Source organism: Passer montanus, unplaced genomic scaffold (genome assembly GCF_014805655.1).
Source record: "Passer montanus isolate IOZ18808 unplaced genomic scaffold, ASM1480565v1 scaffold44, whole genome shotgun sequence".
Lineage (NCBI taxonomy): Eukaryota > Metazoa > Chordata > Aves > Passeriformes > Passeridae > Passer > Passer montanus.
Genome location: NW_024369262.1, coordinates 3100101 through 3124497, shown reverse-complemented (window position 1 = coordinate 3124497; position 24397 = coordinate 3100101). Strand labels below are relative to the sequence as shown.

At 62.9% G+C, this 24397-nt stretch overlaps 2 protein-coding genes across 22 annotated transcripts in view; both read left to right on the top strand.

Moving 5' to 3' along the window:
• NUFIP2 (nuclear FMR1 interacting protein 2) overlaps nucleotides 1–6697 on the top strand; it is a 35882-nt gene extending 29185 nt beyond the window's left edge. Inside the window, exon 5 of the mRNA XM_039720540.1 lies at nucleotides 6680–6697. The gene's annotated coding sequence lies outside the window, so the exon portion shown is untranslated. The remainder of the gene's footprint in view (nucleotides 1–6679) is intronic.
• MYO18A (myosin XVIIIA) overlaps nucleotides 6683–24397 on the top strand; it is a 31959-nt gene continuing 14244 nt past the window's right edge. For 4 of the 21 annotated variants that reach the window (XM_039720505.1, XM_039720504.1, XM_039720487.1 and 1 more), the window contains exons 1-23: nucleotides 6683–7761; nucleotides 14937–15077; nucleotides 15557–15613; nucleotides 16159–16246; nucleotides 16375–16484; nucleotides 16563–16739; nucleotides 16846–17056; nucleotides 17284–17426; nucleotides 18105–18205; nucleotides 18294–18357; nucleotides 18467–18611; nucleotides 18949–18969; nucleotides 20031–20042; nucleotides 20509–20685; nucleotides 20764–20854; nucleotides 20931–21123; nucleotides 21532–21618; nucleotides 22203–22344; nucleotides 22553–22712; nucleotides 22786–22972; nucleotides 23074–23308; nucleotides 24130–24239; nucleotides 24328–24393. In XM_039720505.1, coding sequence (XP_039576439.1) covers nucleotides 6754–7761; nucleotides 14937–15077; nucleotides 15557–15613; nucleotides 16159–16246; nucleotides 16375–16484; nucleotides 16563–16739; nucleotides 16846–17056; nucleotides 17284–17426; nucleotides 18105–18205; nucleotides 18294–18357; nucleotides 18467–18611; nucleotides 18949–18969; nucleotides 20031–20042; nucleotides 20509–20685; nucleotides 20764–20854; nucleotides 20931–21123; nucleotides 21532–21618; nucleotides 22203–22344; nucleotides 22553–22712; nucleotides 22786–22972; nucleotides 23074–23308; nucleotides 24130–24239; nucleotides 24328–24393 — 3726 coding nt within the window. In that variant the 5' untranslated portion in view covers nucleotides 6683–6753. Of the gene's footprint in view, nucleotides 7762–11049; nucleotides 11150–11992; nucleotides 12061–12894; nucleotides 12952–13327; nucleotides 13991–14171; nucleotides 14235–14437; nucleotides 14543–14936; nucleotides 15078–15556; nucleotides 15614–16158; nucleotides 16247–16374; nucleotides 16485–16562; nucleotides 16740–16845; nucleotides 17057–17283; nucleotides 17427–18104; nucleotides 18206–18293; nucleotides 18358–18466; nucleotides 18612–18948; nucleotides 18970–20030; nucleotides 20043–20508; nucleotides 20855–20930; nucleotides 21124–21531; nucleotides 21619–22202; nucleotides 22345–22552; nucleotides 22713–22785; nucleotides 22973–23073; nucleotides 23309–24129; nucleotides 24240–24327; nucleotides 24394–24397 lie in introns of those variants that run through there. The other 17 variants (XM_039720488.1, XM_039720485.1, XM_039720498.1 and 14 more) reach the window with 14 other exon arrangements.

Below are 24397 nucleotides of genomic sequence, written 5' to 3'. Positions count from 1 at the left end.
CAACCCCTCACCCTGCTGGTGGGGCAGGTGTCCCCCACCAAGGGAACACAGCAGCAAGTGCCTGGGGAGCCAGTGATGCTGGCGGGTCCACAGGTTGTCCAGAACAACTGGTTTTTCTAGATCCAAGAGACTATAAAAATGCAGTGACCTATTTAGGGAACCCCGCGGTGCTGCAAAACAGATGCTTCCCCTCCCAGCCCGGCTCCGGGCTCTTGTCCTGGCCAGCCATGTGCTCCTGCCAGGGGCACACAAAATGCCACTGGCACCAGAGCTCTGTCCTGCTTCTGCATAGAAAATCCTGGGCAACACAGAGAGTTTCCTTGGGTGAGGGAATTGCTGGTGCCTGGGGAACCCTCTGCTAGGGAGAGCTGCTCAGGGCAACCCAACCTGTTTCTGGCAAAGCCAGATGGGATCACATGGACAGGAACAGCTGGCCAGTTTGCTGGAAAACAGAGGGTGATTAGCTCTGGGGATGCGGCACGAGAGTGGCCCCAGTGGGTGGCTGAGGGTGGCAGAGCTGTGTGGCACTGTGCTGTCCCACAGCTCGGCAGTTCCAACCGGCATCAGCCCATCACCACCTGCCCAGTGTGATGAGGAAGAGGAGCTGCCTCGGGCTGTAACTGGCTGCTCACCCCCCTCAGCAGGGCAGAGCTGCAGCCACACAGCGTGTCCCCCTCGCCACCGCAGCTGGAAAACCCTCCTGGAAGCTCAGACAGGCTCTGCTGCCCTTCCAGATCACTCGACCCCATCCCCGCTCTCCGGATGGCTGCGGCTCCCTGCACTTGGTGCCACGTGCCTGGGACAAAGGACAGTGTGACAAAAGCAGGCGGCTGAGCTCACTGCCGCCGTCCTCCGCCCTGCACGGGCTGCATCTCCTCCACCACTGCATCCCTCGGGCCAGGGCCCGGCACAGGGCTCCTTGCTCAGCTGCCAGCTTGCTCTGCCATGCCCCATGTGTCCTGCTCTGCTGCTGCTGGGCAGTGTCCTGGGCACAGGCTGTGGGCTGCAAATCACAGCCAGCTTTTGCACTGTGGAGTGGGGCTTGTGACACCCAGACAGCTGTGTCCCAAGAGAGGTTCAAAGCCTGATGGCAGGAGAGCCAGGACCACACGACTCAGCCAGCAATGGTAGGACGGCAGCAGGGGATTGGAGAGTTCCCTTGGGCAGGGGACTGTCCCTGTCATCTCTCTGAGCTTCCCAATCAGAAATTGAGCACTGCCTGGAAAGTGCTCTTGGAAAGAGCTTGTGGATGCCTCTCTCAGGGTTCCCTGTTCCCAAAGCCACTCTGCAGCTTCACTGGGCCCAGTTGCTCCCACACCCTATAGGAAGGGAGGTTGTCCCAACACTGATATGGCCGGGCTTATCCTGAAACCATCTGTCCCAGGATTCTCACTGCATGTGACCAACCCCAGCGGACACCAGTGGAAGGGGTGTAACAAAGACTATGCCGCTCTCGCTGCTGGGTGTGCTGGGAGATGCTCACTGTTAACCCTGGGCTGTCTCCTGGGCAGAGCAGCCACTATCCTCACAGTCAGTCCCTGACTGCCAGGCTGCCAGCCCTCGCTGGGCACAGGTGCTGTGGGACAAGCTGCAGAACAGCTCCACAGGCAGCTCTGCCATGGCCAGCTTTGTTATCCCTGCACTGGGGCCACCAGGCACCCGTCACCCTGCTCCAGCCGGCAGCCTGGAGCCTTCCCTGCCTGCATCCAGTGCTGTTCCTCATGGGATTCTTCCGAAAAGGAGAACCCCGGGAGTGCGTGTGTGCATTGTGCGATGCACGGCGCTGCGTGTGCGCAGCACTGCGAGCTCACAACGCGTGAGTGTATGTGAGGACCGGGGGTGTGTGCGTGCGGGGAGTGCCGGATGGACGGCGTGTCACCGTGCCACACCGCGGGTGTGCACACACCGTGTGTGCGCCTGCGGGGGTGCGGGGTCACCCCGGTCCGCGGGTGCGCGGGGGCGGCTGCGCCCACACCGGCTGCGGCCGCCGGTCCGTGCGGTGATTACAGCCGCAGGGTTGCGGGTTCCGCGGGCTCCTCGGGCGGGCAGCACCGCCTCTCCGCTCCGCTGCGCTCCGTGCCGAGCGGAGCCGCGCCCGGCGCGGCGGGCGGCGCGCGCAGAGCCGGCAGTGCCCGCCGGCCGAACCGAACCGATCCGGGCCGGGCCGGGCCGGGCCGAGCCGAGCCGAGCTCAGCCGTGCCCGTGCCGGTGCCCCCGCGGCGCTGCACGGCCGCTGGAGGTGGGTGGGTGGGTGCGGACCCCGCGGTGCCGCCCCCCGGGTGCGGGGTGCGGGAGCGCGCATGGCCCGCTCTTGTCTGGCAGCGCCTGTGCAGCGCCCGGTGCCACTCGTGCGCGTGTTTGCATGCGTGTGTCACCTTGTGCGGGTGTGTTTCTGCGCGCGGTGTCCCCCCTGCAGGATGCCCCGTGGCAGGTGCTCCGTGTTGGGTACCCCAGCACCCGCTGCAGGGCTCCCGGGGCCAGCCCTGCTTCCCGGGAGAACCCGCTGGCCTGGGCCTTTCCCACACCACCCGGGAATTGCATCCCAAGCCATTAGCCCGGCTCGCCGCTAACCACATCGCTGCTGGGGCCGGTGCCCCTGGCACCTGAGCCGCCTTTTCAGAGTGACAGGGGTGGGTGGCACTCAGCGAGCTGCTGGGCTGGGGGCTCGCAGGGCCGTGGCCAGCCCCGTGCCTGTTAATTTTCCCGGAGAGGAATATGTGGAGCACCGGGCGAGGGCTGGGACGCGCGTCCCTAAATCGTGTGGTTTCCAGCCGGCCTGTGAGATGCAAATTGTCTGGTCAGCGAGCGCCAGAGCTAAACTTAGGGCAATTACAGGAGAGTGTGGGCACATGGCAGTGTGTTCCTACACCCCAAGGCTGGCCCTGGCACTCTGGCACTGTGGGACCCCTGCCCACTGCCCCATCCCAGCTCCCGTCAGGATCTGGGTGTTCCCACAGCACCTGCATCAGCCCTGGACTTTGCCCACTGACGAGATGTGGCTCGGCCCTTCACCTTTGCTGTGGGCTGGGCCATGCAGAGCACCAGGCTGTGAATTTGGGGCCAGATAAGGGTGATGAGGGAGCTGTGTGCCCTGTGCTGAGGGGGTGCAACCCGCCTGACCCCTCCAGCTGGTCATGGAACCATGTCCCACCTGGCAGCCCTGCCAAGATCCTGCCCCACCACCTCTGGGTCTGTCCTGTAAGACCTCTTGAGCTGTGTCATTCCCCAGCTTTGAGGCGAGGCATGTGGTTGAACCCCATGCACCCTCCTGGCCTGGGGTGACCCCTCGTCACCAGTCTGGGTCCTCTTTGCTGTTGGACATGGGGTTCCTGCAGCAGGAGGGCCTGAAATCCTGCTCTGGGGAGAGCCTGGTGGCATATCCCAGCTGTGACTCAGGTAGATCCGGGCTTGTTTTCCTCTTGACACATTCCAGCATTGTCCATAAGGGAAGGCACTGCAGAGGGATTTGGAAACCCCCTAAATTTCCTTGTTCTGTGGAAAACTTGTGTCCAGCAAGCAGCCATCACGCAGGTCAGCTCCCATTTGCCCTGCATGGGAGCTGGCCTGGCTGCTCGGAATTGCTGCCAGCAGCTCCCGTTCCCTGGCACGGCATCATCACTTCCTGGCTGGGCACAGCCAGGGCATGAGCTCCCCCAGCATGGTGTGCCCAAGGAGGGGACAGCCACCAGCTGCTGTGCCAAAGTGCTGTGGGAGCACAGCCCTACTGCCGGCGTCAGGGAGCAGAGCAGGGAGGGCAGGCGACCGTGAAACTTGCCGTGCAGGTCCCTGCGCGGGAGCGTGTCGGACGAGATTGCGTCTCGAGGAGGGAAGGAGTGGCTGGGAGTTTCAGTGAACGCCTTCCTCCCTGCCTGGAACTCCCCGGCGCCCTGGCAGGGACACAGGGACTCATGGCCGTGTGGGGGAACAGGGGGGAAGGTGCCTCTAGCTCCTGCTTGGGTGGCTCAGAGAGGATTTTGGCTTGGGGAGCGTTGAGATTCGTCTCCCTTTCTGCCATCCGGCCCTTCCAAGGTGATGTCCTCATCTTTGCCAGCCCAGTGTCACAGCAGCATCCTCGCGTGCGATCCCAGAGCGCAGCCGGCGCCGGCGGGTGCCTCTCCCTTCCCTGTCAGGGCTGGTGCACGCCACTGTCCCAAACACGCCTGGCCAAGGGGAGTCCCAGAGCAAGCCCGGGCCGAGCCAGGGAGGGCATGCTGGGTCTGAATCAGAAGCGAGGAGACTCAGCAGCCACCTCCTGCTCACGGCATCAGGCTGCACCCATCCGTGGCTGGAGGCGTCTTGGGGAAAAGGGAGCAAACCACAATGGCACAACACACGGGCTGGGGACATCGGTGCAGGGCGGACGCTGCGGTCCTTTCCCCAGCCCACAAAAGCCCTGTCTCCCTGCCCCACTGCTGCCTATTGTGGCCCTGAGTGGGGCACACATGGCTGCGGCAGTGGCCGCCAGCGCTGCCTGATTAGCCATGCGGCTGGGAACGCTGTTCCCCCTTTTTGTTGAGCGTACAAAGGCTGGGAGGCAGCCTGTGTGCCGGGAGAGAAACCACCGAGGACAAAGAGCGTGCTGGCTGCCTGTCTCCTGGCAATGTGGCTCTCACCAGCACCTGCCTGGCGAGTGGCTCTGCTCCCAGGGGACCCCCGGGAAGGATCCCAGCAGCCCCCTCCCTGCCATGGGGTGAGCACTGAGTGCTCCCAGGGGTGCAGCCTTTTTGTACAGTTTCAGGGATGCCCAGGCAGCTGTGGTAGCGGTGGCACGTGTCACACAGTGGGGACAGGAACAGGTGCAGGTTCTCTCCCTGCCATTGTCTGTGCTGAGGCCCTGGCACAGGGGAGCAGCCCCCAGGATGGCATGGCTGTGGTGGCCTTTGTGGCAGCACCTGCTGTGGGTCATGAGAAGGAGCTGTGCTGTGCCCTGGTTCGGGTCAGGGATCACCCCACAGCCAGCAGTTCTGGGAGAGGAGAAAGGAGGTGGGTTGTTTTCATGTGTTTTAGGGCCTGCCCAGGTCCTGCTGTGGGTTTGGTAAAGCCCCAGTTGCTGCAGGGAAGGCAGAGCAGCCAGAGCCCTGAGGCTGGGTTAGGTGTGGGCACAACTGTGGCAGCTTTTCTGGCCGTGGCCAGGAGCCTTGCAGCTGCGAGGCTGACCTTGTCCCTCAGGCTGCTTCCTCTCACTGCCTCAGAGGTATCACACACCCAGAGCCAGCACTGTGCCATGGCTTGCAGGGCTCTGTCCTCACCTGCCCTGTGGCCAGGCCTCTCCTGGGCACGTGTGCTCCTGTCCCAGCCCCGAGGGGCAGCAAGGTTCAGGGAGTTCCCTGCCATCCCTGTATGGCTTTGTCAGGGGGAAAACGGGTTTCCTTTGTCCCACTGGGTGTGTTCAAGGGCAGTGCAGACCATGTGCCCTTGCAGGGAGATGGTCCAGGCAGTGATGGTGATGCAGTGCTGATGCTGTGCTGGAGCCAAGGTGCAGCTTGGCACAGCACAGCACATCCATGCACCCCGGGCAGAGCCTGCACTGCCACCGTGGGCAGCGCTACCCATCCCTGTGGCTGCCCAAACCTCATCCCCACACCCGTCGGAGAGCTCTAAAGCAGATGCTTCAAACGTGGGGAGCTTTCCTGTTGTCCTTTGTGCTGAGGTTAAGTTCCTGTGCAGTTTCCTGCCCTGTTATATATAGCTGTCAGCCCGTCCTGCGGGCGCTGCCAGCCGCCTGCTCCACTTTGGAGTTGTTTATCCACAGCCCGAGCGCTCGATGGAGGCTGGGGGGGGCTGCCAGTTACCCCAGGGGCACAGGAGTGCCACAGCACCCCATGCAGGGTGAGCCTGAGGGTGCCCCCAGGCACTGGGTGTCCCCAGGCACTGGGTGCACATGGGGTTTTCCAGGAGGGAGCTGGGTTTTCTGCCCAGCCGTGGTTTTCCCACTGGCACTGGGTGCTCCCCCCGCTCTGTGGGATGCCCAAATGAAAGAGCCACTGTTCCTGGAGGTCGCCGGCAGCGTCACGAGCCTCTGCGTCGCCCTGGCTAAAATTAGACACTTATCAGTGTTGGGAGGGATGTGATTTTACAGGTTCCTGTTTATTAGAGCAACCTTCGCTCCAGGCTGTATTTCCGGCTCCTCCCTGGTGGGGACCCTGCCCACGGCAGCCCCTGTGGTTTGTGGTGGCCAGAGCCAGGATGAGCAGCAGAAAGGCCTCTGTTTCCTCAACAAGGGGCTTTTGAACAGCAGACAGGACGTTGGTGGCGGGATGGGATGGGGGGTTTTGCCCTGGGGAGTGTCCCTGCCGGCAGTAACTGCTGCAAAAGCCACCAGGATATTTTCTTCCCTGCCCACCCATGCTGCTCCAAAACGGCTCCAGAGCTGCTGAGGGTCTTGCATGCAGTCAGCTCTAGTGCCAGGCACTGCCAGGCTTCTGGGCTTCTTTTGGGGCAGCCCTGAGGGTACAGAGCCATCCTTGTTGCATGCCTGGGGCTTGATGCCCAGCCAGGTTGAGGACACATCAACGGGGGCAGTCTCAGCCCTGTGATGTTGCAGTCCCCAGGGAGGGTGGGAATACTGGAACATGGCTCAGGACCTGGGGGTGGCAGCTGCGGGTGGATGGAGGGGTGGTGGGTGGTGTTGGCCGTGCTGCTCTCTGATGGCACCTTTCCTGTCTGTCCTTCTGCACAGGCGGCTGTGCCGTGACCGGCGCCCCAGCCCAGTGCCCTGCTGTGGGGGCAAGAGTGCCCCGAGCCCCCTCCACCATGTTCAACCTGATGAAGAAGGACAAAGAGAAGGATGGGGCCCGGAAGGAGAAGAAGAAGGAGAAAAAGGAGCGAATGTCAGCAGCTGAACTCAAGAGCCTAGAGGAGATGAGCATGCGCCGGGGCTTCTTCAACCTCAACCGTGCCTCCAAGCGGGACTCCAAGACCCGCCTGGAGATCTCCAACCCCATCCCCATTAAAGTGGCCAGTGGCTCTGAGCTGCACCTCACAGATATTGACTCTGACAGCAACCGGGGCAGCGTCATCTTGGACTCGGGCCACCTGAGCACGGCCAGCTCCAGCGACGACCTCAAGGCGGACGATACCAACTTCAAGGGCTCGGTGCTGCAGCGGGCAGCCAAGTTTGGGTCCCTGGCCAAGCAGAACTCGCAGGTGATTGTCAAACGCTTCTCCTTCTCCCAGAAAAGCCGGGATGAGAGCACCTCAGAGACCTCCACGCCCTCTGAGCACTCGGCAGCCCCCTCTCCCCAGGTGGAGGTGCGCATGCTGGAGACCCCGCTGGACAAGCAGGGGGGTCCCTCTGGACAGCCCTGCACCCCTCCCGCCGCCTCCCTGCGTGCCAGGGTGCCGGAGCTCGTGGGCAAGAGGTTCCCCGCCGAGCTGCGGCTGCCCGCCCTGGTGCCCCCCCAGCCCCCCAGCCCACGGCAGCTGGAGCTGCAGAGGCGCAACACCGGCGATTTCGGCTTCTCCCTGCGCCGCACCACCATGCTGGACCGGGGCCCCGACGGGCAGGTGTACCGGCGCGTGGTGCACTTCGCCGAGCCCGGGGCCGGCACCAAAGACTTGGCCTTGGGCTTGGTGCCGGGCGACCGGCTGGTGGAGATCAACGGGCGGAACGTGGAGAACAAATCCCGGGATGAGATCGTGGAGATGATCCGGCAGTCGGGGGAGACGGTGCAGCTGAAGGTGCAGCCCATCCTGGAGCTGAGCGAGCTGAGCCGCTGCTGGCTGCGGGGCGGCCAGGGGACACGCCGCGCTGCCTGGGATGTGAGTAACGCCGTCCTTGCCATGGGCACTGCCAGGCCTGGGTTCTGCCAGTGCCAGCGTCCTCTCCTCGCGGGGGTGTTTGGGTTGGCAGGGGCTGTGGGAAGCACCGGGTGCTGGGGCTGCTCCAGCTCCATGCACAGGGAGGAGTGGAAGGCTGTGCATGGGATGCAGCAGTGATGCATCAGGTCTTGCAAATCATCACTGGTGGGTTTTGCTGCCCAAAGTGCTCAGGGTGCTGTTGGGTTGTGTTTTCCTCCTGCTAGAGGAGAGCCCAGCTCTGCGTTGCCTGCGGGAAGTCTGTCCCGGTCTCTTTGCTGACGGAGCACAATCCAGCTGAGAAGGGAGCTTTGCTCCTCACTGCCAGGAAATTCCAAAGGCTACTTTGCAGAAGGACACTGCTTGCTCCACTGCCCACGCTGGCGTCCCCCGCAGGGATCCTCCCCGGGGACTGGGGCAGGCACAGAGTGTGCCAGGGGCCGGGAGCTGCTGCCGGCGTGCGCAGCCCTGCGTACGCGGCTGCTGCTGCTGCTGCTGCTGTATAAATAGAAACTTAATGGCTGGGTGACCCACATCCCTCACGCCTGCTGCCCGGCACTGCTGACCCTGCCGCAGGCTAACCAGCGTCCTGGCCAGCTGGCACCCCAGCAGAGCCCCCCAAACGCCAGCATCCTGCAGGGCTGGACCCCCACTGTGGTGGCAGGGGGTGCAGCAGAGTGGTGTTGTTTAGCGTGTAACTGGACTTGTTTAGTGTATTTTAAATCTTCTTTGGGGAAGGAGGGTGCCTGTGCCTGCAGAGCAGGTTGCCTGCACTGGAGAGAGCCACAGCGTGCATGGTGAGGCCCTGTGCCTGCGGGTTGGTGGCCAGGATGGAATGAGGGTGACCACGGGGCTCCATGTGCTCCTGGAGCAGATCCGGCACTGCGGGGTGGAGTCTGCGCCAAGCCAGAGCCGTGCCTTTCCCGCAGCTCCTCCCGGAGCCCTGCAGGCGTCACCGGGCACTGCTGCCTGGATAAACCCTGGAGGGATAGCCCTGTGTGGGCACCTGACAACCCCTGGTGGGATAGCCCTGTGTGGGCACTGCCACCTGGATAACCCCTGGTGGGATAATCCTGTGTGAACACCTGGATAACCCCTGGAGGGATAACCCTGTGTGTTCACCTGGATAACCCCTGGTGGGATAACCCTGTGTGAACACCTGGATAACCCCTGGAGGGATAGCCCTGTGTGGCCACGGGACACTGCTGTGACCGTGTCCGGCTCCTTGGCACAGAGACAGGTCTGTGTTGGCTGTCAGCACACAGGAGGCCAGTGAGGTGCTTGTGCCTTCCAGGAGCTGGGAAGGGGGAGAGGAGACGCTGGTGCCCTTGGGGCTGCATGGGAGAGGCTGCAATGTGCAGCCTTGTGCCAGAACATGGTGTGGTTTGATGGCATCAGCCGGTGGGAGCTGGTCAGAGGGCTGGCAGTGACTGTGCCGTGGGGTGGCCACCACAGCAGCAGCACAGGATGCCTCCTCCTCCTGCATGGTGCACCAGAGTGACACGCTGTGGCTTTGCTGGTGCCAGGGAGCCCAGACTGGGGTGGTGGGTGCATCTGTGGGTCCCGTCACACAAGGTGCTGGCACACAGGGAGGCCTGGCTCTCCCCCAGGCCCCACTAAGCTCCCTGGAATGCTTCTGGTCCTAATTTAAATAAAAATGATCCTTTTGGAAACAGGAAATTATAGACATATTTTGGGCTGTTGCTCTGGAAGCCCCTCCCTGGCTGGAGAGGGCTGGTGCTGGTCTCCCTGTGCACCACGGGGGGTTTAACCCCCTCACTGTGCTGTGTCACCCTTGTCCCCACGGACCCGGCTGGGCAGTGGCAGCACCCGCTGCCTCTCGGGGGGCTGGCAGTGCTGTGGGGTGACAGGGGACAGCTGGTGGCACTGGGGCTGGGGTGAAAGCCCCTCCGTGTCCCAGCCTTGCTCCCGGCGTGGGGCAGCTGGGCTGGCTCGGCTCCACTCTCGTATTTATTTATTTACCGGCGAAATTCCTCAGGCAGGGCCCCGGCGTGCGCCGGCCCGGCAGAAATATTCCAGAAACGCCTCTGACCACTGCAGTGCTTCAGCAGGGCCGCAGGCACCCGCTGGCCGTGCTGGCTGACCTTGTGTGCCACTGCCCACAGGCACACGGGCCCCTGCAGGTCGCTGTCCCCAGGGTGCAAGGCACTGTGCCATGGCATGGCGGATTCCCCGTGTCCCACCAGGGTGGGACTCTCATCGTGTCAGAGGCACTTTTATCATTTTTCTGTGCTTGGTTTGGCTCTTTTTGTGCTCTCACTGAGGGGTTGGTGCTGCTGCAGTGTCCCAGTGTGGGGTGTCTTTGGAGGGGGCTTGTATCCAGTGGGCTCAGCCGTGGGCCAGTGTGTGTCTACTGAATTTCCTGGCTCAGGAATGAGAATGCTGGCCAGGCAGAAATGCTGCTGTCACCAAACAGCTTGGCTGGGCATCCCAGTGGAGGTGGCTGCATGCCTGCGCTACCTGGGGATACCTATGTCACTGCAGACACTCTCTGCTGTGTTATGCCAGCCCTGCCAAGGGTGTTTAATGTGGCCTGTCCCTTGTTCAGTGGGGTGTGCCAGGCTGGGACACCCTGCTTCCTCTGGGAATTATTTTTTTTGCTCAGGGCACATCTGTCTCACTTAGGTTGGGCAGGGACGTGCTCAGCTGCCAGCTGGGGTCCCAGTGTGCCATGCCTGTGTCACCACTGCTCCTCCATGCCACCAGCATGCCTGGCTCCCTGCCACCAGCTCCTGTCAGCAGCCCCTGCATGGGGAGGCCCCTGACCCTCAGCCCCTTGTCCAGGGACACCTTGAACTTCCAGAGGCAGCTTTGCCATGAAAACATCCTCACTATGGGCTGCTGGGGTGCTGTCTGTCCCCAAGAACACTTTGGGGGGGACCTGGTGTTCGTGGGAAAGCCAGAGGAGGAGCGAGGAGCGCCAGGGTTGCACCGCCTGGCACGACGCCGGGCACCCGGGGGTGCAGATTGTGCAACCCCCTCCTCTGAGGCACGGAGCCCCCCCGGACCCCCAGCTGCACTCGCCCGGGGGTGTCTCTCCCACTCGGACGCTGCAGGGCGGCCGGGCAGTTCCCCCCGCGGCGGAGCCCACATCACTTCCTCTGGCAGCGGTGACGGTGGCGGCGGTGGCGGCCAGGCCCCCTGCCCGCCTGTCCCCCCCCAGCTCTCCCTCCGGCTGCTGCTGCGCCGGCGGGGCCCTCGCATTCCTGGGCTATTTTTAGGGTGGCCCTATCAGCCCAGCTGTCCCCGCTGCCGGCTGCCTCCCCACTGGTGCCTCTCCCGTGCGGTGCCGCGCTCGCCCCGGCGGAAACCCTTCTCCTGGCTCCCTCTGGTAAGGTGGGGACCCCCAGAACGGCTTGTGGGGCACGAGGGGGTTACGTGGGAGATGGACCCGGTGCTGGGATCAGGGATTGTGAGGCTGAACCCACCCCTGGGGCTCTTTGGAGTTGTTTGTTGTGGGGACCTCATGGCCGGTGCTCTCTGGAGACCTTTGTGGCAGTGCCAGGCTGCTTGGAGGTGGGAGTGCTGTGGGCAGAGGGTTTGGGGGTTCTAACCCACAGGTGGGTTTGTCTCCAGACCCCCCATGCTCAGCCTGTGCTCCAGGCACTGGTATTTCACACCGTGGTGACAGTTTGGGGGGGACAGAGATGTGCTCCCAGCCTGCTGGGTTGCTTTTGTGCCAGGTCCTCTCCTGTGCCACGCCTGGCCCTCAGAGGGGGCTTCTCCCCAGTGGCACAGCCTGGGGTTGGAGAGTGGGTGCCATCCAGGCTAGCAGGTCCCACTAGAGCTGCCTGGCTGCTGGCATGGGGTCAGGCTCAGAATAAACCCAGGCTGTCAGGGCAAGCAGGGAGCTGGGGCAGAAAATATCCCTTCCCTCACCCTGGCATTTGCTTACCACAGCGGGCTGGCCCGCTCAGGGGAATGGGGCCACGGTCCTGCAGCCTGACTAAAGGGGTTTTTTTACACAGTGAGTTTTGCTGGGTCTCAGACTGGTCACCTCTCTGTCACCAGAGCCCCTCCTGTGGGCACTGTTTGTATGCTGAGCAGGTCCGGGTGGGCTCAGACCCCCATTCCTGAGGATCCCAGGTGGGGGAGGGCACGTGCCTGTACCCTGTGGTGTGGTTTGGCATCCTGTGTGCTGTCCCAGTGGTCTCACCTCTCCCTCTCTCCCCAGCCAGGGCAGCAGCTCCATGAGACATCACCATGGCGTTCTCATCCCGGTTTGCGTTCTGGGAGCAGAAGGGAAGTCTCTCTTGCATGTTTGCCTGCACCCCACGTTTGGGTCACGCTGCTGACCAGCTCCCCCAGTTTACCCCGTGCTGGCACCATGCTGGGAGCAGCACTCTTGGCCTCACTGTGCTGCTGTGACAGGGGCTGTGCTGGGCAGCTGGGAGCTTGGCCAGGGCTGGTGTCACCAGCACAGCCATGCATGTGATCACTAACACCATCACTAACGGCTTTGTGAGTGCCTGGAGCAGCCCCTAACACAGTGTGAGCCACCCCAGTGCCACCTGCCACCCAGGAGCTGCTGTGTGGTGGCGAGTCAGGGTGTGTTGCCCACAGGATGCACCACTGCAGTGTCACAGCCGAGTCCTGGCACTCAGAGGCACAGCTCAGGGCAGGGTTTGGCTGCCCACCCGCTCAGAGGCCCCTGGTTTCCCCGGGTCAGCAGGGATCTGGCATGTCCCACGTGTGGCTGCTGCAGAGATTAGCTGGTGACACTTAAAATGTGCTGTGACACCGGCTGGGGGGTGACGTGTAGAATGACAGAATCCTGCAGGAGGGGTGGTGGGACTCTGAACCACCTCCCTCACTGGCTGCACGTGATGAGAGGGCCCAGGCCAGGTGGGCAGAGCACTTACCTCTCCCACCTTTGGGGTTTGCTATAACTAGGGTACGTGTCTGTGCTTCACCCCTGTTTTTTTGGTTGATGGGAAGCCTGGGAGGACACAGGTCCTTGTCTCTGCAGTGGGCTGCAAATTTGGGCTGGCATGGAGTGATGGTCCCAGGAGGCTTTCTGGCAGCAAGGCCCCACAGTGGGCTGAAACGTGCTCCTCTTGTTTGTCTGACCCTCAGGTCAAGGACGAGGACAAATCTTTAGCTGTGAAAAGACCCGTGAAGGAGGATGGGGCTGTAAGTGTCACAGGGCACGGGCAGGGTGGAGCTTTTGGGGATGGGGCTTGTCCTTGGTGAGAACAGCCCCTGTGACAGGGCCTGGGGACACCATGCAGGGTCATGGGCTTAGTGGTGCCCTGAGCACTGAGTTTTACCCCCGTGCTGGCAGCCTGAGGGTTGAATGGTCACTGTTTGTGGGGCAGGGAGATCACCACTGCTCCCTGCCCTGGGACCCGCTGTGGGGCTGTAGGTTGGTGGGGAAGAGTGCTGTGTCCCCAGTGCTGGGTGTGGCCAGGAGCTGTGCTCCATGGCAGGGCAGACCCTGGGCACCATCATGTCCCAAACAGCAGTGGAGGCTGCACCTCCACTCACACCTCTGTCATTGTGGCTGCAGTCAGAGAGCCCGAAGGATGCAGCGTCTGCACCCCCGAAAGCTGAGCCCCCAAAACCTGAGCCTGTGAAGAGCCCCGAACCTGCAAAGAGCCCCGAGCCACCTCCTGGGAGAGGGAAGAGCCCAGAGCCGGTGCTGAACGGGGCAGCTGAGAACGGGCTGGAGGGCGCAGCCCCCGAGGCACAGGGAGATGACGGCCAGGGGCTGTCCCGCCGCAAGGTGGTCCGCGTGGTGCGCAAGGTGGTCCGCAAAGTGCTGCCCGGGGAGGACGCTGGCAGTGCCAAGGAGCCAGGCCGAGATGCCAAGTCTCCTGAGCCGGTGCCACCCCCGAGGAAGGAGGAAGCAGGCCGTGCTGCTGTCCCAGCACCCCCAGCCCCGCCACCTCCCCCCTCCGTGGTGCCTTCAGCCCCTGCCAAGCCGGAACCCAAGGATGAGATCTCAGAGGGGCTCAAAACCCTCATGGCAAAGGGCAAATCCAAGGAGCACCGGCCACGGCTCCGGCCGGGGGACAGGCAAAAGTCCCCTGAGCCCGCTGCTGGGGACACAAAGCTGTCCCCATCCCTGGGCGCTGAAGCCAAACCAGAGGCACCAGTGCAGCTTTCAGGAGGGAAAGCGGAGCCGGCAAAGGCGTCTGCTCTGAAACCCACGGCCCTGGAGAGGCACAAGGTACCAGTGTGTGCACAGTGGGGTTGTGCCCCCAGTGCAGCATGGTGTGAGCTCACCTGCATGGTTTGCAGTGGTTTTGTGAGGCATGGTGTGGGTGGGAGTCAGTTTTTGGGGCGGTTGTGTGTGCTGTGGCCAGTCCATCATGCTGCCCCTTGTCTCCCCTCCATTTCACGTGGAGAAGAAGCTGCAGACCAGCGAGAAGCGGCCGACCCCTGTGAAAAATGCCCCAGCTGCCCCCCAGCAGGTGTGTAGGAGTGGGGACCCAGGTCCCTGGACACTGTGGGTGCACACTGATACCCAGCTGTGCCTTCACCCTGGGACCTGCCCCAAGCACTGATGGGCTGCAGGGCTGGGAAAGCCTTGGCAATGGCCCTGCTGCTGCCCATGTGCCAGGGCTGTGAGGGCTGTGGGACAGCTGGCCTGGAGCTAATGGTGCTCTGCCCCTAGGCTGCCCCTGGCCCTGCTTCCCCTGGCCCCACACCCGTGCTGAGCCCGTCTGAGGAGGCGCAGCTCCGGCTGGAGAGGATCTTCACCACTTCTGTAATTCCAGAGGTGTTGGTGCTTGCGTGTCGCCTTCCCAGGGATGGGAAGGCATGGGCAGCGTGTGGCTGCCCCAGATTGCCATGTGCTCTGCACACAGTGACTGTACCCCTGTGTCTGGCTGCCAACCCCATGGTCCATCTGTGGGTGACACTGGCAGCAGGGAATGGATGACCAGGGCTGTTGGTGGGTTTGGGGATCATTGCCCAGACTGGTGTGCTGGGGATGGGGGCTGCCTGATTCCCATAGGGACCCAGGCACACTGTGGTGGCTGGGATGGACGATGTCCTGGTGGTGCTGTGCAATCATGGCCGTGCCGGGGCCCTGTGGCTTGTCAGGGTGCTGCTTCTGCTCTCTGCCTCTCACCCCCTCTCTTCTTTCTCTCCTCCTTCCTTGCTGCCGCTAGCTGGACCCCGCCGCCTCCGCCTCGGCACCCAGCCAGGTACTGTACCCCCGTCCTCAGGAGCCCTCTGCCTCCACCAGCGAGCCCCCGCCATCCTCTGTGTGCCGCTGGGCTGGCGTCTGCGCCCGCGCCTCCTGCTGGAGCGTAAGGCTTTCCCCATCCCACCCTGCTCCCTGCGCTGCCCGGGGGCAGCCGGGGCTGGGCGCTGTCCCCTCCCCAGCGAGGTCATGCCAGGAAGCCACGCGTCCCAGGAGGGTGCCCTCGGTGGAGGTGGCACAGCTGGGGTGGGCAGGGGTGTGAAGGGGCAGAGTGCTGGCACAGGCAGGATGCATGGCTCGTGCCGAAGCAGGTGTGGCACGTGGTGCTGGCAGAGCTCAGAGCGGGGTCAGTGGAGTGACCCCCAGCCCCAGGGCTTTGGCAGCAGTGTCCTTCCCAGCTCTGTGTCTGCCCAGCACCGCACTGGACTTGCCACCCCACAGTGGTGGCCGTGGCACGAGGAGCGCCCGCAGGGTTTGGCACAGCGGTGCTTTGCCCCGGCTCGCTCCCCCTCCCCTCTTGCTGTGCTGTGTGTGGGGCAGGGCTGAGCCCTTCTCGCCTTCACCGCCGTCTCTCGGCCTCGCCAGGGTCCAGCGGACGATGCGCCGGCAGCTCCCCTCGGCCCCGTCCCTGCTGCAGCTCAGGTTTGGCTTTGGAGCTCGTCCTGCTCTCCTTGTGCCAGGGACATCCCCGCTGTGCTGGCCACCAGCCTGGCATTTCCCCTGTCAGAGTCCTGGGCCGTGTCCTGTATCCCTCCATTACGTGCCTCAGTGTGTCCTGTGTCCCCACAGCATGTCCCTGCAGCATGTCCCATGTCCCCACAGCATGTCTGGTGTCCCTGCATCCTGACACGTGGCTGGCGTGGGTGCCTGCTCTCAGGGCTGTGGTTTGGGAGCTTGGCTCCTCCAGGCTGGCCCGAGGTGGCCGTAGTGAATGTGCCTGTGGGCCACTGTGTCTCTATGTCTGCCCCAAGCTGTGGCAGGGCCCTGGTGGTCTCTGCAGCCCTGCACCCACTGGGGTCCTCAGCGGGCAAACTGGGGACATGTGCTGGGAGGGTTTGTGGCTTGTGGAGGAGGCCTGGCTGTCCAGCACATGAGCCCTGCTTCCTCCAGCCCCAGGGATGAGGGGAGGGGGTGAGGCAGGGCAGGGGGCAGGTGACCACAGCCTCTCCACACGTGCTGTCCCACAGGCCAAGACGGAGGAGCAGATAGCAGCCGAGGAGGCCTGGTACGAGACCGAGAAGGTGTGGCTGGTGCACAGGGATGGCTTCTCCTTGGGTGAGCCAGGGGCACTGCTGGGACACAGCACCCCATCTTTCCTGTGGCACAGTGAGCCCCCTGACCCCTCTGAGGTGTCCCTGGGGGCTGCCAGCACGGCCCCTCTGAGTGCCCTGTGCCCCTCACAGGCAGCCAGCTGCGGCCAGAGGCGGGCAGTCCCCTGGCCGAGGGCAAAGTGAAGGTGAAACTGGACCACGATGGAGCCATCCTGGAGGTGGAGGAGGATGATGTGGAGAAGGTAGGGCTGCGGGGCGTGGGCTGGCAGGGCAGATCCCCATTCCCAGCCTGACCCGCCGCATCTCAACCTCGCTGCCAGGCAAACCCCCCGTCCTACGACCGCGTGGAGGACCTCGCCAGCCTCCTCTACCTCAACGAGTCCAGCACGCTGCACACGCTGCGCCAGCGCTACGGCGGCAACCTGCTGCACACCTACGCCGGGCCCGCCATGGTCATCATCAACCCGCTGAGCTCCCCCTCCATGTACTCTGAGAAGGTGACGCCGCGGTGGGGGGACACCGGAGGGGACACGCAGCTGGCACCGCGTGGTGGGGGCGGCAGGGTGCTGACCCTTGCCCGCTTCCCCTCCCTGTCCCCGTCAGGTCATGCACATGTTCAAGGGGTGCCGCAGGGAGGACACGTCCCCGCACGTCTACGCGGTGGCGCAGGCCGCGTACCGCAGCATGCTGATGAGCCGCCAGGACCAGGCCATCGTCCTGCTGGGCGCCAGCGGCAGCGGCAAAACCACCAACTGCCAGCACCTGGTGCAGTACCTCGCCACCATCGCCGGCAGCACTGGCAAGGTCTTCTCTGGTGAGTCCCTGTGTGGGTGTGGAGTCCCTTTGTCCTGCCTGCACACGCCCCTCGCTTTGCGGTCACAGCCCCACGCACGCGGCAGAGGCTGGACACGTGCCAAGCGGGCTGTCACTGTGTCACGCCGGTGCCTTTGCCGTGCTGTGGTGCAAGGGAGCAGCAGCACCTGCCCAGCCAGCTCTGGCCCCCTGCACAGCCCCTGCACTGCCCTGCTTGTCTTCCTGCAGTGGAGAAGTGGCAGGCTCTCTACACCATCCTGGAGGCTTTTGGCAATAGCAGCACCGGCATGAACGGCAACGCCACCCGCTTCTCCCAGATCATCTCCCTGGACTTCGACCAGGCTGGGCAGGTGGCGTCTGCCTCTGTACAGGTGAGGGGACCAGGTGGCCCCCCAGCATGGGAGCTGGTCCATCCTTGCCATCGTGGCTCCCCACGGTGTGGGAGCCAGCCCATCCTCATGGGAGTGTTGTCCAGAGAAGCTGTAACTGCCCCATCCCCTGTGGCAGTGTTCAAGGCCAGGTTGGACAGGACTTGGAGCAACCTGGGATAGGGGAAAGTATCTTTGTCCATGGCAGAGGTTTGGAACTCATTGATCTTTCAGGTCCCTTCCAATCCAAACCATTCCATGATCCTTCTGCTGTTTCCTACACTACAAACTCTGCCACAGATCCCCAGCCATGCTCGCAGCATTCAGCAGCCTGGCATCCTGCTCTTCTCCTTGTTCACACCCAGATCAGATGGGATCCCAGTCCTTGCTGAGTTAGTCCCAAAATCAGGGAATGTGTCTTCCAGACACCTCCCTGCTGTGATAACAGCAGAGCCCTTAAAAGGCAGGAGATGTACTCCATGCTCTTGTAGTAGCATTCACCAAGGAGAGATGCTCATGGGCTGCTTGGGTGATGTTTGCACTCACATGGTGCCCTGCAGGGGGAGGGAGACCCTCACAACTCCCTGGGTTCCCTGGACAGGCAGCAAGGATGAGGCTGGGTGGGTTGGGGGTCTCAGTGGGGCACTTGGGGACAGTTCCCAATTGTCCCACCTCTGCCAGACACTGCTGCTGGAGAAGCTGCGCGTGGCCCGGCACCCGGCCAACGAGGCCACCTTCAATGTCTTCTACTACCTGCTGGCCTGCTCTGACAGCACCCTGCGGTGAGCTGGGGGGAGGCCATGGCCTCCATCGTGGGGGGAGTCTCTGGGACCTGCCCCACGGGGCCAATCATGGTGTTTATCCCTGCAGGACTGAGCTTCACTTCAACCACCTGGCAGAGAACAATGTCTTCGGCATCGTGCCCCCCTCCAAGGTTGTTGCCATGGGGGGCTGTAGGGGAAGATGGGGGTCTCTGGCCCATTTCAGTGCAGGGGAAGGCAGAGCTGGGCTCCCAGACTAACGGCTCCTGTTGTTTTCCACAGCCAGAGGAAAAGCAGAAGGCAACCCAGCAGTTCAGCAAGCTCCTGACAGCCATGAAGGTGATGGGCATCTCAGGAGATGAGCAGAAAGCCTTCTGGCTCATCCTGGGGGCCATCTACCACCTGGGAGCTGCTGGGGCAACCAAAGGTACCAAGCTGGGAGCCATTAATGAGGGGAGATTTGAGACTGGTGGATGTGAGGGGTTCCAGAGACACCTTGCAAACAGCCTGCAGTGCAGCCAAGCCCTGGGGGAGAGGGTGGGAGGCTGTGTCAGCTGAGGGACAGTGCCCCACCACCCTGAGTGCTTTGGGGCACCCAGCTTTGTCCCCATGGTGGGGTGGTCTCATTAACTGGTGGGAATTGAACATTGCCAGACCCTGGACTGACCCCTGCCAACTTGGGGAGTGGGGGCCTGGGTGGGGCTGAGGCAGTTGGGGGGTGTCCCCCATTCCCAGTGTAACACTTTCCCTCATCCTCCTTGCAGACCCACTGGCAGATGGAGCTGGTAATGGGAGTGGGGAGGGCTCTGCTCTGGGGGTGCCATGCAATGCAGATTTGGGGGCTGCAGTGGGTGCTTGGGGTGCTGCTGGTGTGCTGGGATCAACCCTGACCCTGGTTGGGTCCTGGCAGCCCCAGATTTGCCTGCTGCTCGTGAGGACTCCCATGCCAGTCCTGTCAGCACTGTTGGTGGTGGGGGTCAGGGCAGCCCTGGCACACAGCACTCACCATGGGTGTGAGTCTCCCACAGCACCAGCTTTGCTCTCCATTCCTGGGGATGGAAAATTTGGCTTTGGGTGCTGCTCTTCTCCCCGTGGCTTTCTCTTTCTGCCTGTTATGCTGGAGGTCCCTGTGGTGCTGCACGCTGGTGGGAGAGCTGGGCATGTCACCCCCAAAATGGGCACCTGGAGCTGGTGGCTGCACCCAGGGAATTTGCAGCTCTGGTGGAAAAAGATGATCTGGGGATGAAGAAGGAGAGACCAGAGGGGTCTGGATGCACACTGGGGTGCAGGGCTGGCCTGTGGGGTGTTCTTGGGGTGCAGTGCTGGCCTAGGGGGTGCTCTCAGGGCACTAGAGGGCAGCAGGGCCCTGCTGCAGCCACCACAGCGGGATGCTCAGGCAGCTCCGGAGCCTCTCCATGGGAGCCTGGTGTGGGGGGACCCCAGATCCTGCTGGGGGGGAGCATTGCTACATCCTGCTCGGGGTGGGCATCCCACCCCCGGCTCTGTGCTGCTGCTGAAGCCTCCCCTGCACCTCGTGGACGCTGGGAGTGCTCAGAGCTGAGCTGCAGCAGCCCCACAATTTCCCTGGACCCGGGCTGGATCCAGAAGTGGCTCCCCATGTGCTGGGGCAGAGCCGAGCTGCTCCCCAGCGGTGCCCATGGTTTGGGGGCTCAAAGGGAAGGGCCCCACGTGCTGGTCACGGTTTGTCACTGCAGCAGTGCCCGGGGAGGGGCAGGCATGGCATGTGCGGTGGCGTGGTGGCAGGAGGGCGTCCCCGTGCCGTCTGTGCCGTTGTTTCTAACCCGTGTCTCTGTTCGCATGGTGCATGCTGCCCTTTGCAATGCAGACGCCGACGAAGGTAAAGTCCCGTTCTCCGTGTGTGTCTCTGGCTTCCCCCTCCCCTGTGCCACCCTCATCCTATTTCTTTGTCCCTGTGTGTCACCATTAACCTGCTCCCACCGCCCCCAGCATCCGTGTCTCTGTGTCTGTCTGGCTGCAGTGCAGCTGTGTCACCAAGCAGGGACATGTCCCCGTGTGGGGTGGCTCAGAGCCTCAGAGGTCCCTGGGGACTGGTGGCAGGGGGTCTGTGCTCCACACCAGTGTGGCTCCAGGCTCAGCCCTGCAGCAGCACCAAGCCATTCACCCCTAGCTCCTCTTAGACCCCAAACATCTGTGCCTCCTCAAACCCCAAAACGTGCTCCCACTGCGCCCATCATCCCTAACCTACTCTGTGGCTCCCTAAGATCATCCCAGGCCTGTTTGGAAATGCTCCCCATTTTTAGGGGTGCCCTTGCTGGCCCTGAACCCCTTTGTCCACCCTGCAGCTGGGAGGAAGCAGTTTGCACGGCACGAGTGGGCTCAGAAAGCCGCGTACCTGCTGGGCTGCAGCCTGGAGGAGCTCTCCTCTGCCATCTTCAAGCACCAGCCCAAGGGCACCCTGCAGCGCTCCACCTCCTTCCGGCAGGGCCCCGATGAGTCTCCCCTGGGGGACAGTGGCACAGGTAGGGTGAGGTATGGGGGGGACAGCGGGTGGCCCCAGGGGGTGCGGGGTTGGGGACACTCAGGCTTGCTTTGGCCAGGTCCCAAGCTGACGGCGCTGGAGTGCCTGGAGGGCATGGCAGCTGGCTTGTACTCCGAGCTCTTCACACTCCTCATCTCCCTCCTCAACAGGTACGTGCTGGGGGCCAGCAGGAGAGCGGGGGGTGCCTGGCTGCACCCACTGATCCCTTCTTTGTGCTCCCTCCAGGGCGCTGAAGTCCAGCCAGCACTCGGTGTGCTCCGTGACAGTGGTGGACACCCCTGGGGCACAGAACCCCAAGCTGGCGGGGCAAAGCCGGGGGGCCACCTTCGAGGAGCTCTGCCACAACTACGCCCAGGAGCGCCTGCAGCAGCTCTTCCACCAGCGCACCTTTGCCCGCGAGCTGGAGCGATACAAGGAGGTACCAGGCACTCCCAGGGCTGCCATTGCCTCCTCCACTCCTGCCCTCCCATACCCACGTGAACGTTTCCTGCGTGCCCCCCTGATTTCTTATGCAGTGGTCACTGTGGACCAGTCCAGCCAAAGCAGCTCTGACACGATGCTCAGTGCCCAGGGTTGCTGTGCTGGCTGTGGAGCACAGCACAGGAGGGCTGGGCTGTGGGTGGTGATGATGGTGGTCACTGCTTCTTCTCCATCTCAGCACTGACAGCCCATGGGGACCCTTCCACATGTCCTGGTCCTCCCTCAGCACTCTGCATCACTCTGAACCCCATCAAGACCAACACCCTGATGGGCTCACACTCCCTATCACTGCTACTCTGCAGTGTGGGTGCTCACCTGCCTCTGTTCCTCTGTTCCCCCTGACCAGGAGAACATAGAGCTTGCCCTGGCTGATGCTGAGCCCAGCTTCTCTGGCTCCATAGCTGCTGTGGACCAGTCTTCACACCAGGCACTGGTAAGCACTTTCCACTCTTCCTTCCAGCCACATCATGACTGCAGATGGGCAGCTTTTTGGCATTGTGGTGGTAGAGGGGAAGGAAAGGGGCTGTTGGCCATGAGAGCATGGGTGCAAGTGTGTGTGCAGCCCACATACTTATCCCACAACATGGTTTTCCCCTCTTGTCCTGGGAGCTGCCTGTGCTGTGGCCAGGGGGCCTGGAGATTTCTGGGGTGCTCCAGTTTTCAAAGTGCTCTGGTCCCCAGGATTTTCTGGTCCCCAAGGTGCTCAGGTTCCTAGTCTCCATGGTTCCCTAAGGTTCTCCAGTCCCTGGGGTCCTCCAGTCCCTGTTGGAGGAGGCTGTTGGCACCATCCCCGTGCTGAGTTTCAGCCCAGCACTGCATTTCCCACCTCAGTGAGACGTGCTGCCAGAGTGTCCCATATGGACCGTTTCCCTTCTGGATCTCCCCTAATCAGGAGCCCTCTCACACGGTGTGAGGTTGGGTGCTCCCTGGGTGGCCTGGGTGCCCTGTGCCACCCCATGCCCCTGCCCTGGGGCACCCTGGTGTGCTGGGGTGGCTGCCAGCATGGTGACCCTGCAGGTCCGGTCTCTGGCCCGCACGGATGAGGCGCGGGGGCTGCTGTGGCTTCTGGAGGAGGAGGCTCTGCAGCCGGGCGGCAACGAGGACACCTTGCTGGAGAGACTCTTCTCCTACTATGGCCCCCAGGAAGGGGGCAAAAAAGGTATGGAGGGGGCCTTGGAACCATGGGGATGTGTCCACTGGACCAGAAACAATCTCTTTAGTGGAAGATGTCCCTGCCCATGGCAGGGGGTTGGAATGAGATGATCTTTAGGGTGTCTTCCAACCCAAGCCATTCTGGGATTCTGTGAATGCCCCAGTGAAACACTGGTGCCCAGAGCTGTTCCCACTGGTGCTGTGTTTCCCTGCAGGGCACAACCCGCTGCTCCCCAGTGACAAACCCCGACACTTCCTCCTGGGACACAGCTCAGGGACCAACTGGGTGGAGTACGACGCTACGGGATGGCTCAACTACGTCAAGCACAACCCGGCCTCCCAAAACGCCTCAGTCCTGCTGCAGGAGTCCCAAAAGTGAGCAGGGTGCTGGGGTGGGGGCATGACAGGGAGGTGACGTGGGGGGTGACGTGTCCCCTGTGCCCTGCAGGAAGGTGATCAGCAGCCTGTTTGCCGGGCGCGGCGGCTCGGCGCTGGTGCTGTCGGGCTCGGTGGCGGGGCTGGAGGGGGGCTCCCAGCTGGCCCTGCGCCGGGCCACCAGCATGCGCAAGACCTTCACCACCGGCGTGGCTGCCGTCAAGAAGAAATCCCTCTGCATCCAGATCAAGCTGCAAGTGGTGAGTGAGGGCGTGCCAAAGGGAATCCCTGCATCTGCCTGGGGCATCTGGCTGGGGCACCACCGCACATCGCCACTCATCCTGCTCTGCTGCACTCACAGGACGCCCTCATCGACAGCATCAAGAAGTCCAAGCTGCACTTTGTGCACTGCTTCCTGCCCAAGGCGGGGGGCAGCGGGGACCCCCAGGCGGTGCCGTGCCGGCGGGTGAGCGGCAGCGAGCTGGAGCTGCCGGCAGAGCACTGCGAGGCCGGGCTGATGCAGCTGGACGTGCCCCTCCTGCGTGCGCAGCTCCGCGGCTCCCGCCTGCTCGACGCCCTCCGCATGTACCGCCAAGGTGAGCCCTGGCAGCAGCACCAGGGGATGGACGACGCCCAGGTCCCGGCTGCGTCTTCTCACTAGACAGCCAAAGACCCCCAGGAGTCCCTTCAGCACTTTGCTCTGAGCTCTGGAGCCTCTCCCCAGGGTGGTCCCGTCCCTGTCTCCCCTCCCCTGCTGGGCTGTTATCTGCACTGGGAACAGGCATGGCCTTAATTGGGTGTCTCCCCTGGCGCCGCTGGTTCCTGGCAGCAATCCCATTGGCATCCAGCCCCTGTCCCACTGGAACGAGAGCCTCTGGGTTGTGCTCAGCAAAGCATTTATCGATACGTTGGCTGGCCAGCCACCCGGCCCAGGGTTTATTGCTTGGAGGCCGGACCCTTCCTGCCATGATTGGAAATCAATGCCACCTGCACACCTCCTGGATCGATGGCCGTGGCCAGCCGCCCGTGCCGGGGTCAACGTTCCCATCAATACCTCATCGTTAATTAAGATATGGAGGCTCAGTGCTGGAGCCTGATGCAGGAGCTGGCTGTGGCTCAGAGTGGAGCCAGAGCAGGACTTGCACAGGCAACATGTGTCGCTGTTCTCCCCCCGAGGAGGGATCTGGCCGCTTTCTCCTCAGATCCCAGCCAAAACTGCTGGAGGACGCAGCCAAGGAAAACCTCCCGAGGAGGCTGAGGGCATTCCAGCTATGCCTGACCCCATGGGGAGTTTGTGTCACGTGGGGTGACCCCGTCAGCTCACCCAAAACATGAGCCCAGCATGTCAGGGCACGTGGGGGCTGTCCCTAGCCATCCCCTGGGCATCCACACAGCTCCCTCTCCCTTGTCTCCCCAGGCTACCCTGACCACATGGTGTTTGCGGAGTTCAGGCGGCGCTTTGATGTCCTGGCCCCACACCTGACCAAAAAGCATGGGCGCAACTACATCGTGGTGGATGAGAAGCGGGTACGTGCCCCATGTCAGAGTCACTGCTGTGGTCCAGGGTGCCCTGCACCTCAGAGGGCTTGGCCCTGACACCTTTCCCTCCCTGCAGGCAGTGGAGGAGCTCCTGGAATCACTGGACCTGGAGAAGAGCAGCTACCACATGGGCTTGAGCCGGGTAT